The sequence below is a fragment of the Prunus avium genome, chromosome 4, assembly GCF_965620075.1.
Source record: "Prunus avium chromosome 4, drPruAviu1.hap1.1, whole genome shotgun sequence".
NCBI lineage: Eukaryota > Viridiplantae > Streptophyta > Magnoliopsida > Rosales > Rosaceae > Prunus > Prunus avium.
The window spans coordinates 24,275,206-24,286,795 of record NC_142287.1 but is presented as its reverse complement, the minus strand read 5'-3'; the positions used below and the strand labels follow the sequence as shown (position 1 = coordinate 24,286,795).

The 11,590-nt window shown below is 35.6% G+C and overlaps 1 protein-coding gene across 1 annotated transcript; it reads right to left on the bottom strand.

Moving 5' to 3' along the window:
• Nucleotides 1-811: 811 nt before the first annotated feature.
• On the bottom strand, nucleotides 812-11,132 carry LOC148295081 (uncharacterized). Its single transcript, XM_088251621.1, has 15 exons — nucleotides 10,971-11,132; nucleotides 10,369-10,795; nucleotides 8,712-8,906; nucleotides 8,149-8,429; nucleotides 7,395-7,506; nucleotides 7,001-7,291; nucleotides 5,801-6,244; nucleotides 5,333-5,590; nucleotides 4,735-5,199; nucleotides 4,334-4,615; nucleotides 3,768-4,226; nucleotides 3,246-3,527; nucleotides 2,677-3,135; nucleotides 2,228-2,509; nucleotides 812-2,117 (listed from the first exon to the last, which is right to left on the bottom strand). Exons 1-15 carry the CDS (start codon nucleotides 11,000-11,002, stop codon nucleotides 1,728-1,730), a joined length of 4,659 nt encoding a protein of 1,552 aa, XP_088107747.1. The 5' UTR covers nucleotides 11,003-11,132; the 3' UTR covers nucleotides 812-1,727.
• Nucleotides 11,133-11,590: the final 458 nt, after the last annotated feature.

Below are 11,590 nucleotides of genomic sequence, written 5' to 3'. Positions count from 1 at the left end.
CTATGGTAGTATGGCCACGTAATACATCTTGTACACATTTTATAATATGGGTGGACAATAGGGTTTATTCTCGCCCTTTTTAGAGAATAATATGACTAAATATCCACTCCCCCTCCCCCCCCCCCCCCCCAAATTCCATTTATTTTCCAAACCTTGATAATCTATTACAAAAAAATACGCTATAATAATGCAATTTCAAATCTATTAATTTTATCATTGCATTTGTATGCTGTTCGGAACATCTAGATCTACTAATTTGTTGAAATTTCAAATTCGATGTGATTGTTTATTCGTAAATATTTTCATGTTTACAATTTTAGGGTGTAACTTGCTTCAGTGAAAAAAAATGGGGTGGAATCCAGCCTAAGCGAGTGAGCAACTGGGTTGTAATAATTTTTTTTAAAAATAAAATATATATCATTGAGCACGATTCTAAAGTTGTGTATGTCTTTGTACATATGTCTAATCAGTTCATAAAGTGACTGAGGTAGCTTGTCAGAATACAACCATAAATACTCTTTTTCGTGCTCCATCCTATAGTAATCGAAACCCCTATAGAAAACACCGTCAACTTAAGAGCACAAATAAAAATGGTGCCCAAAGCCACATATTCTGTAGTGTAAGCTTTTCAATGTACTTAAACTTTGTAGCAAATACCCAAGGTCTAATTTGAAAAGATGAGCTAAGAGGAATTACATGAAAGTGTACATTTGGTAAGGAAAGCCAATTGTAAGAATACTAAACCTAACAGTATACCTCCATTCAAAGCCACGCATGGCATAAACTAGTCCGGCATAAACACATATCCGGAAAAGACACGGATAGCCCTCGTACCATGAACTACTAACCCAAGTTCTCCTGCAGAGAAACAAAAAACACGCATCAACCCCAAAAGAGTTGAAGATGTTATTACAATAACTAGACAAGCAAGACTAACCAAACAAAAGCGCAAACTCTCCCGAAGAGAGACTCCAAACACACCAGCATAGCAGCTGAAGCTACCCCCACCAGTGCCAAAACCGCTGCATCTGAGAACATCACCGGCAACCACCGAAGATCATGTAGACAACAAAACAAACAAAAACCAACTAAAAAAATCCTAGATCCAAACAGATCTATGAACAAACATCGGATATCCAAAAGGAAACAACTAAAACTAGAAGAAACCCAAAAAGAAAAGAAAAGGCAAAGGAGTGAGGAAAAGAGGGTAAGCAACAGAAGTTAGGAAAGGGGGAGAGCTGGGAAGGGAGTAGGGGAGGGTATGAGGGGAAGAGAGGATCGGAGGAGGGAGGGGGCCACGGCTGCTGTAGGCTCCTAGGGTTTTTTCTTTCTTCAGACTAGAGAGGTATAATTTTATTTTCCTTCTTTGCTGAAATTATTATCTATTCTCAGAATTCGATATTAATGTGTGGAGGCATAGAGTCCCACCAATGAGTTTGTGTCAAATAGCATACAATTTGTAACTTTTTTTTTTCTTTGTTATAAGAATTTGTAACTGATTTTTTTTTATAAGTTTCCTAGGATAGTTGGGGATTGATAAAAGAGGCTCAAATATTAAGGGGGGGAAAATGAAAATTACTTTATTTGTATTACACACCAATGTTTATCCCAAAAACCTTTAATAAGGCATGGTGGGATTATTAATTTTCAAAAAAAATGTAAAAGCCACTTTTATGATTTGTATCTAGATAATCAGTGGGCAGTGGCTAATTTTCTAGCAGTGCTCGTCAAACTCCTCCAACTGCAGAATTGTTGAAATTTGAAATCCACTTAGAGCTGTATTCGGAGACCAGATTTCTCAACTTATCTGCTTTGAGGACGAAGGCTTCTACTTTTGTTTGACATTTGACTTCTCCGGTGGAGAGAGGAGCAGGACCTGAAAACATGATGTTGGGTGATGCCCAACTCAGAAGTTCTTCTCCGCAAAAATCACCTTTGTTAAGATATTTGCTAGTCATCATGTCGGTGAATATAATTGTGCCTTGTATGATGATGAGCACGTATTCAAGTGATTCTCCTGCTCGAACAACGTTGCTATTCTCGGTATAGATCATTGGCTCCAGCTTGTAGCAAATATTTGTGAACATATCTTCAGGCATACTTTGAAGCATGGGCACCTATAAATTGCTTACATTAATTAATTCGCCAGTATAACAAGATTCATAATATATACTCACGCCTTCTTGTCTAGTATAACTAAGATTTATAAAGAGGTTGAGGAACATACTTTCTTCAGAATGCTAATGCAGAGATGTTTCGTCAAAGAAATTGCGATATCGAAGGGTAGGTGGCTATCGAAATACTGCACATTCACATCAGCATCGATGCTTTCTTCCATTTTGTTATTTAATTTAAGGTGCATCATGATTTGTGTCTTCAAATCCTCGTCGAGACCATTTCTTGACACCCACTCAAGTATATCTTTCTCCTTCATCATTATCTTCACCTTTTTCCTTAACCCCTCATCCTCAATCTCTTCCAATTTCGTAATTCCCAACTTCTTGTACGTCTATTTGAGAAAAGGAGAAGAAGAAGAGGACAACTCAGCTTAGTATCATGAAAATAGTAGACATAAAACTATCATGAAAATGAAGATATATAATAGGAAACCTAATGGCCTTGGTCCCCATTTATGCGTGATATTTCTTTCTAGTTTGTTGGAATTTTGTCCTATACCTCGTTAAGTATTTGTTCAATCTTGTCCGGTTGAAGTGCCAACTCCTCTGACTGTTCTGAATTGTCACAATTATTGTTGAAATTGGAAATCCACTTAAAGCTGTATTCGGAGACCAGGCTTCTCAACTTACTGGCTTTGAGAATGAAGGCTTCTACTTTTGTCTGACATTTGACATCTCGGGTCGAAATTGGAGCAGCACCTGAAAACAAGATGTTGGGTGATGCCCAACTGAGAAGTTCTTCTCCACAAAAATCACCTTTGTTAAGATATTTGGTGATTGTTCCAGTATTGCGAGTCACTTGATCGGTACATATAATTGTGCCTTCAATAATGATGAGCATCAAATCAAATGGCTCTCCTGCCCGAACAATGTTGCTACTCTCGGCGTAGATCACTGGCTCGAGTTTGTAGCAAATATTTGTGAACATGTCTTCAGGCATACTTTGAAGCATAGGCACCTATAAATTGCTTACATTATTAATTAAAAAAATATAACAAGATCCGTAACATATTCTCATGCCTTCTTGTGTAGTAAAATTAAGATTTATAAAGAGGTTGAGGAACATACTTTCTTCAGCATGCTAATGCAGAGATGTTTCGTCAAAGAAATTGCTATACTGAAGGGTAGGTGGCTATCGAAATACCCCACATTCACATCAGCATCGATGCTTTCTTCCATTTTGTTATTTAATTTAAGGTGCATCATGATTTGTGTCTTCAAATCCACATCGAGAACATTTCTTGACACCCACTCAAGTATATCTTTCTCCTTGATCATGACCTTCACCTTCTGCCTTAACTCCTCATCCTCAATCTCCTCCAATTTTGTAGTTCCGTACTTCACGTATGTCTAGTAGAAAAGAAGAAGAAACACAGTTCATTAAATCCTACAAGGATTCACCATCATTATATTATAGTTTGTAGGCAAGTGTGTCTAATGTAATATTAATATGTAGTTAATTCAGATTAGTCATGGTTTGATTGGCAGTATGTTAAAATTGTTCCAACCAAAAAGAAAGATTAAAATGTTTTCAAAGAAAAGAAGAATAAATACTTTTTTTTTTTATGGGAAACATATTACGCCCTATACCTCGTTAAGTATATGATCCATCTTGTCCCGGCGATTTGCCAACTCTTCCAACTGCTCTGAATTATTGCAGTTGTTGAAATTTGAAACCCACTTAGAGCTGTATTCGGAGACTAGGCTTCTCAACTTATCAGCTTTGAGAATGAAGGCTTCTACTTTTGTTTGACATTTGACATCTCGGGTCGAGATAGGAACAGGACTTGAAAATAAGATGCCGGGTGAAGCCCAAGCAAGAAATTCTTCTCCACAAAAATCACCTTTGTTAAGATATTTTGTGATCGCCGTTGTTTCAGTATTGCTAGTCATGTCGGTGCATATAATTGTGCCTCCTGTGATGATGAGCATAAAATCAAGTGATTCTCCTGCTTGAACAACGTTGCTATTCTGGGTATAGATCACTGGCTCCAGCCTGTAGCAAATGTATGTGAACATATCTTCAGGCATGCTTTGAAGCATGGGTACCTACATATTGCTTACATTATTAATTCACGCGCGTGCAAGAGGCTTTTTTCCAGTCACGCCTTTTTATGGAGCAAAACTAAGATTCATAAGGAGGTTGAGGAACATACTTGCTTTAGCGTACTAATGCAGAGATGCTTCGTTAAAGAGATTGTGATATCGAAGGGTAGGTGAGCATTGAGATACTCCAAATCCACATCAGCGTCCATGTTTTGTTCCGCTATGTTTGTTAGGTTTATGTGCCTCATGACTTTTGTCTTTAAATCCTCGTGGATTCCATTTCTTGACAGCCACTCGTGTATATCTTTCTCCTTCATCATTATCTTGAACTTCTGCCTTGACCCCTCATCCTCAATCTCCTCCAATCTTGTACCTTCCAACTGCCCATATGTCTGTCCTTTCACAAAAGAAGAAGAAACTCATTTCATCAAATCCCACAAGGTATGACAATGATCATTATATTATAGCAGTTTGTCATTAGGCAGATATAGATTAAAAAATATATATTGACCTCCTTTTGTATCTGCAGATAAGTCTGGTCGCTGGGAAGTGACAGCGGAGAATTGTTACTAGTGTAGTAATTCTTCCAAAGCATTCCAAGTTCCGAAACTGCAATCTTTAACTGCACCGCATTGATAACAAAGGCTTCAACTTTTTCTTGACACTTGACATCTTGGGCCGAAATAGGAAGGGTCGAAAGGCTACTGCTCGGCGACACCCAACTTAGAAGTTCTTCCCCATAAAGACCACCTTTCTCAAGACGTGACAGATTGGTGACCATTGAGGAACCCGCAGTTGTGACGGCATCACTGGTGGTGTTGGATGTCCATGTAATAACGCCATCTAAAATGAAGAGCATCAAATCAATTGGCTTACCCGCTTCGGTAATGTAGCTATTCTCAGCGTAGGTAACTGGCTTGAGATATTGGCAGATAGATTTCAACGTGGTGTCTAGCTTGTTTTTAAGCATGGGTACCTATATATATATATATATATACATACATAGAGATATATTTCTTACATTAATTTGTCAATAAGAAGAAGATTCATTATATATAGTAGTTCCTGTTAAAAAGCGTCTCTTGTTTTGCAGTAGCTTAGGAACTTACTTTTTTCAGCGCATTAACGCCGACATGGTCTTTTATTGCCCTTTTTATCATACCCTCGGGAAGGACAGAGAATAAGAAAACCGCATCCACAGCAGCACCAAAGTTTTTCTTCACTACTTTACTTGTTTCTATCTTTTCCATGATTTCTGTCTGGAGATCCTCAGGGAGACCATTTCCTGAAACCCACCCACGTATGTCTTTCATGATCTTAATCTTCTGTACAGATTTTAATTCCTCTTCCCACAACTGTATATATGTCTGTTACACAAGACAAAGAAGATAGCTCATCAGTTTACCCGCACAGTTTATAAGTGGGTACTTGAAAGTTTAGTACTTGAAAAATTAGTCTTGCGCCTCAGTTATAATTTCTGCAGATGATATGAAGAGATTAAAAATCCATGATTATGGGGATTTTAATCCTCTTGGGGCTCTTTTATAAATTTGACTTAAACCTTGTTTAGTACGTACCTGATCAGTCTTATCGATGGGACGTGCCAACTCCTCAAATTCCTTAGACTCAATGTCACAATTGTATAAAGTCCAGTTCCACAGAGGTCTGCATTCTGAAACAACACTTCTCAAGTCCTTGGCCATGAGAGCAAAGGCTTCCACTTTTGTTTCACATTTGACATTTAGAGTTGAGTTTGGAGTTGGAAGGTTAGGAAAAGAGATGCTCGGTGATACCCAACTTAGAATTTCTTCTCCGAAAATATCATCCTTCTTAAGTCTCCCGATGACAGTTTTGGGATCCTCGTAGGTCAACATGGTGCCTTCTATGTCTGTGATGAAGAGCATGAAATCAATTGCTTTTCCCCTTCGTGAAACGTAGCTATTGATAGGGTAGATGATCGGCTGAAGGCGGTCGCAAATCATTTCCAACACTTTTTTATCCATATGATGAAGACTTTGTACCTATATTAGTATACTTCAAATATTAATTGACCAACAAGAACATGATTCAGTATTCATACTAGATGGATCATTGCCATTTCACTCATCATCTTCAGAGTAAATTACAAAGAGTCCTCTGTTTGGACCATGATCGCACATGCCATGTTTGGTGCGTCGAATTAGACTAGCTAGACTATTTCACTTAATTGAAACCATTGTTTGGTATGTTTTGACTTGACTAATTAAAGTGGACAATATATTGTGGCTTATAAGTCTCATCTAAAAGGATGGAACTCATAAGAATTGGTTATTGAAGAATATAAGTCTCACATCGGAAACTTGACTAAATAAAATACAACATATAATGAATGGTTCCACTACTAATTAATATTACCGAAGAACCACAAGGTGCCTCAATGACAGGGGTTCGAAACCCGTTGGAAGAACTTTGTGGCCAGAGACAAGCCAAACCTTTTGTGACAAAACCTCATACCTATTGGGCTTTGTAAGTGGTTTAAGCTAACGACAATATCGGTATTGCTAGCTAGTAGTGGGCCGCTTGCCTGTCTCTTTGAAATTTAACTATGGCTTGAACTTAACTCCGATGCACTTTAAGCCGAGCCAGTAAACCAGACCACTACTCTCTATTTTTTAGAGGTTATAATGAAACAAAGGTTACAAATTAAGGAGGGTTATTTGTAGTTTATTCTCATTTTTATTACTCTATTAGCCGCATGGAGAACTTAGAAAGAGGTTGCTAGTTGAGGAGAAACATACTTTATTTAGCGCATTCATGCCCACGCTCCGCTTTATAGACATTTGGATATCCTCGGGAAGAACAGAGAATAGAAATTGCGCATCCACCTCCTCACTGAACTCAGCAGACATTTTTTCTTCCACAACCTTATCTTTTCTCTTAATGGATTCCATGATTTGTGTCTTCAAACTCGGAGGGAGACCATTATTTGACATCCAGTCAACTATACCTTTCTTCTTCATCGTAATCTTCTGTGTCAACTTTTCATCCTTGTTCTTCTCTGCTTTTGTGGCCACGATCTGCATGTATATCTGTTTCGCAGACGAACAAGAATAATAATTAGCTATTAAAATTGATCTCCCTTTATAAGTTCAAAAACTTAACACACATAATAAGAAGATACTCATGACCAACCTGCATAATCCCAATGAGATATAAAAAAAGTAGCAATCCAACAACGGAAATAAGAATTGCAAAGCAATTTTCCCACAGATAGCTACTTGTTTCCAGATTCGTGCCAAAGTTACTGAAAAAATTGATTAAGAATGACATATAAGAGCATCTCTAAAGGAGATGTTAAATCCAACATGACACTCTTAGCAGGTAGAAAAAATAGCTGAGACTCACTCCAACCGAAATAATAATCCTAGGTGGAATAACATTTATCTCTCTTACTGTTATTTTTAGTTGTTTGACCTTGTAATGTTATTTCATTATATTATTATTTTTCAATTAATGTGCCTAGATTGTAGTAAACCAATAAACAATATGTAATAAAATAATATTTTAATTTAAACTCTATTATATGTCAAATTGACACATAAACCATCAAATTCAAATTTGATGTTCGATATTTGACATTTCTAAGTTAATCGTATTTTATATTGTATATTTGACATGATAATCGTATATTTGACCGGTTGACATATAAATAGTCTATCAAACGTTCTTTGGCATGCTATATCGATACGTTTTTGGACATGTTAAATGAACAAAAGAGGAATGAGAACATACAATTTTAAAAAAATTGAGTGTAAATGAATAAAAAAGGGAGTGGGAAAATCAGTACTCTATGCTGAAATTTATAAGAAATAAGAGAGAACTTGTTGATATTGAACTCAATATATTTTTCTGAATATAACGGCTCAACGTATTCATATGCACAAACCTTAAATTTCGAATTCCCCACCAAAAAGTGAAAAAGAACTTCCTTGAAAAATATATTGGTCCTGTATTACCAGATTCAACGGCATCAAGAAATATTCCAAAGTCAAATAGCGTAGCATTTGACGGACTTATAGGGCATAATTCATTTAGGAATGTGATATTTGTTGAAGTATTATCCTTGCAGGACAGAGTAGCTATGCATCCTTCCGTATTGCTACAAGCTTGGTGCCAACATGACGTCACCCGTTGAATAGAGAAAAAGTACCAAAATGCTCCAAGTACCTAAAATAGCATTAACTTAATTAATAATTAGAGAAAACTAACTACATGTTACTCCACTAAAGGGAAGAGAAAGTAACAAAAGTAACTCGTGATCAAAACATAATTATAAATTAATCTAATTTATAGTGAGGGGAATTCGAACTTGGATGCAAGAGGACGGGCTCACTACCTTGGCCAACTGGGACAATCCACATCTTCACCACATGATTATTATAAAACTAAATCTTTGGAATTTAAGCAGTAATAAGAAGAAATCTTTATGACGAAGGAGATGGAACTTACATAACTTGCGAGGATGTAGAGAAAAAATTTGAATACACCTTTGACCAATCTTGATTTCAGTTGAAGTTTCTCAAAAGATTGGTTGAGTCGGTAAACATTTGGCACATATTGGAAGAGGAGCAAGACGCTTAGAAACTCTCTCTTTAGAAAATACCCCGAGTCTTTTGTTCTGAAAAAGACTAGTACAATTCCCAACTGAACGAATTACGTACAATATGAGTCAGAATCAACAAGTAAATTTCATGTGCAATTATTTTAAAAAAGATTCATCAAATAATGTGCCAACCTACATATAACAAAAAACATTGCATTATACGCTTGTACTACCCAAAAAAAAAAAGAGCATTATATATTGAATGAAATAAACATTTAATCCTACAATGAAAATTCATATATTATATGATAACAATTATTTTCAATAAAAATATATATTTAAGAGAATCCACCTTGTCAACTAAAAAGCATAAAATCTCAATTATACCCTTAAGGGCAATAAAGTGATTCGACTTTTCACATATTCCTCGACAACAGGCATGAATAATTTTCTTAGAGAACCTCGACGGTATTAAGGAAGCTTTATTAATCACGAAAATGAATAATATTCTATATATTCATGATAACAAACAGATAAATTACTTCATTCATATGGTAAATTCTCTTCAAACTGAAATATATCAAATCAAACTCTCTTAAGAAAAATAACATATAAAAATCAATAAATTCGCAGTAAGCAACTTAAATATTAGCAACAGTTAACATAAAAGCTACATAAAAATAAAACGGGCTTGTCCAATATAGATCCCTACATTTTCTATTTCCTAGACATATACCCATCACTCTATAAATCTATGTGTAAAACCCAATCTCAAATTTAAATGACTAATAGGATATAAGAGGTTGTAGTATTCCTATATTTTACATCTTTGCCACCAAACTTCATATTTTATTTATAATTTATTTCAAGCATTTCATTAACTGTCATAATTGTAATTAATACTCCCTATTAATAGCATATCAATCACCCCATTTCTTTTGGTTGTCATTTCCTCTCACATATCGCCCCCTAAAATTGCAAACCAAAAAATATATATGTAAATTACATATCTAATAATGTACCTATGAAAATATAGGTACATTATTTACCCACAGGTAAATTATTTTACAATATACCTATAAATGTGAATAGGTACGTTATTTGGAGAGGAAAAATAGGTTCATTTGAAAAAATACGTACATTGTTTTACTAGGTACATTATTAGAGGAAAAAAATACGTACATTATTTGGAGAGAGAAAATAGGTTCATTTAAAAAAAATTGTTTTTCATAAAACAAATAATAGGTACTTTATTCATAGAAAAAAAGGTACATATTTAGAGGGAAAAAAAAATGACAGCTAGTGTCATTAGTTACACCCCCACATAACACGTTAATTTGTAAATAGGGGTAGTTTTGGAATTCAAAAATAGAATAAATCAGATTTTAAGCTAGATTAGGTAACGTGCTTACTTGGATCCTAGTTATTGGGTTTTATTTGAAAAAATTGGGTATTTTAAATAGAAAAATAAAGGAAAGGGTTGTAGGTGATTAAAAATGAATTTTATGGGTCTAAGCTCAATTTACTAAAATAAAATCAAAATGCTTACGCATACATACATACCTGTGGGATGGGAAGAAGAGCGAGAAAGTCAACTAAGATAGTTAACAACGACCTCCTTGTCCAACCTGCTGATCTTTGCTCTTCTGGTGCCTCATCAGAGACCAGAATTAATTCATCATGAGTTCGAATTTGATGTATAATGTGCATTATGAAAATGATGTCCAAAAGTGACCGAAGAACAAGAACTACTGTCCTCAACCCTTTGTCCATTCCAAGGCACTTGTTGTTCTCATTGGTGACTGGAATATAAAGGAACAGAGGATCCACCAAGACTGAGAACACACATAAAATTACAAATATTTCATCCCGCCATATGAGGGCTAGCCGGGTTTGATCAAGAATTCGCTTAGCTATTAACTTCGGCCCTTTCCTTGGACGTTGACGCTGCCCCTCAACATCGTCGGGTAAATCGTCACTAGATGTGTTCCTGAAATGTAAAGTTATATCGTGGGCTTATATGTGAAAATGATGAGCAACTTACCCTCTTTCAGTTCTATATGTGTGTATGTGAATAAGAATGAATCATGTTAGAATTTGTGTTCTCATCACAACGCATCAAATTAAAAATCGCTAAAACATGTAAATGATACTAAGAAACAAACCTTAGAGGAAATCTTTCCTCTCTGTCAGCCATATATGTGTAGCTTCAACCTCTAATATATGTGATGGCCTAAACTATTATATTCAAGCCAACGAAACTCTTCCAAACGGCGGTCCTGAAAATACGAAAATTTTCAGATATATCAGTGAAAGGATTAAAAATTCCATTTGAATCCAAATCTGCACAGAGAGAGAGAGAGGAGATATAAGTATTTACTTTAGGAAAAGCTTTTGAACTTGGTAGGACTTACCACGCTATATAAAATAAGAGAAGGGCCGTGAACGCATGTGTGAAAAGGGAAGAAATAGTGATTCAGATTTATACATTTTTTTTGGAGCATAGATTTATACACTTAGTGATCACTAAACAAAGACGACTTGGATATTGACCCAAAAAAAAAGGACGACTTGGATGGATGGCGTATACCTTTGCTAGTAATTGTTGTTGGCCAAGAAGCCGTCCACAAGTCTTTTCCTATTTATATATTGTTGTTGATCCACATATATATGTATATTTAAGTGCCTACAAGGTATATTATCTATTATTTACGCGTGGTCTTTGTTTAATTTTTATTTTATTTTATTTATTTTTTTGTCAAAGTTAGAAAGGAGAAGAGGAACA

Coding starts and splice junctions, on each gene's coding strand:
- LOC148295081 (XM_088251621.1), bottom strand. CDS start 11,002: ATGGCTGACAGAGAGGAAAGATTTCCTCTAAG. Junction 5,591..5,800: donor CCATCGATAAGACTGATCAG/GTACGTACTAAA, acceptor CTTGTGTAACAG/ACATATATACAGTTGTGGGA. Junction 2,510..2,676: donor TTGAACAAATACTTAACGAG/GTATAGGACAAA, acceptor TTTCTCAAATAG/ACGTACAAGAAGTTGGGAAT.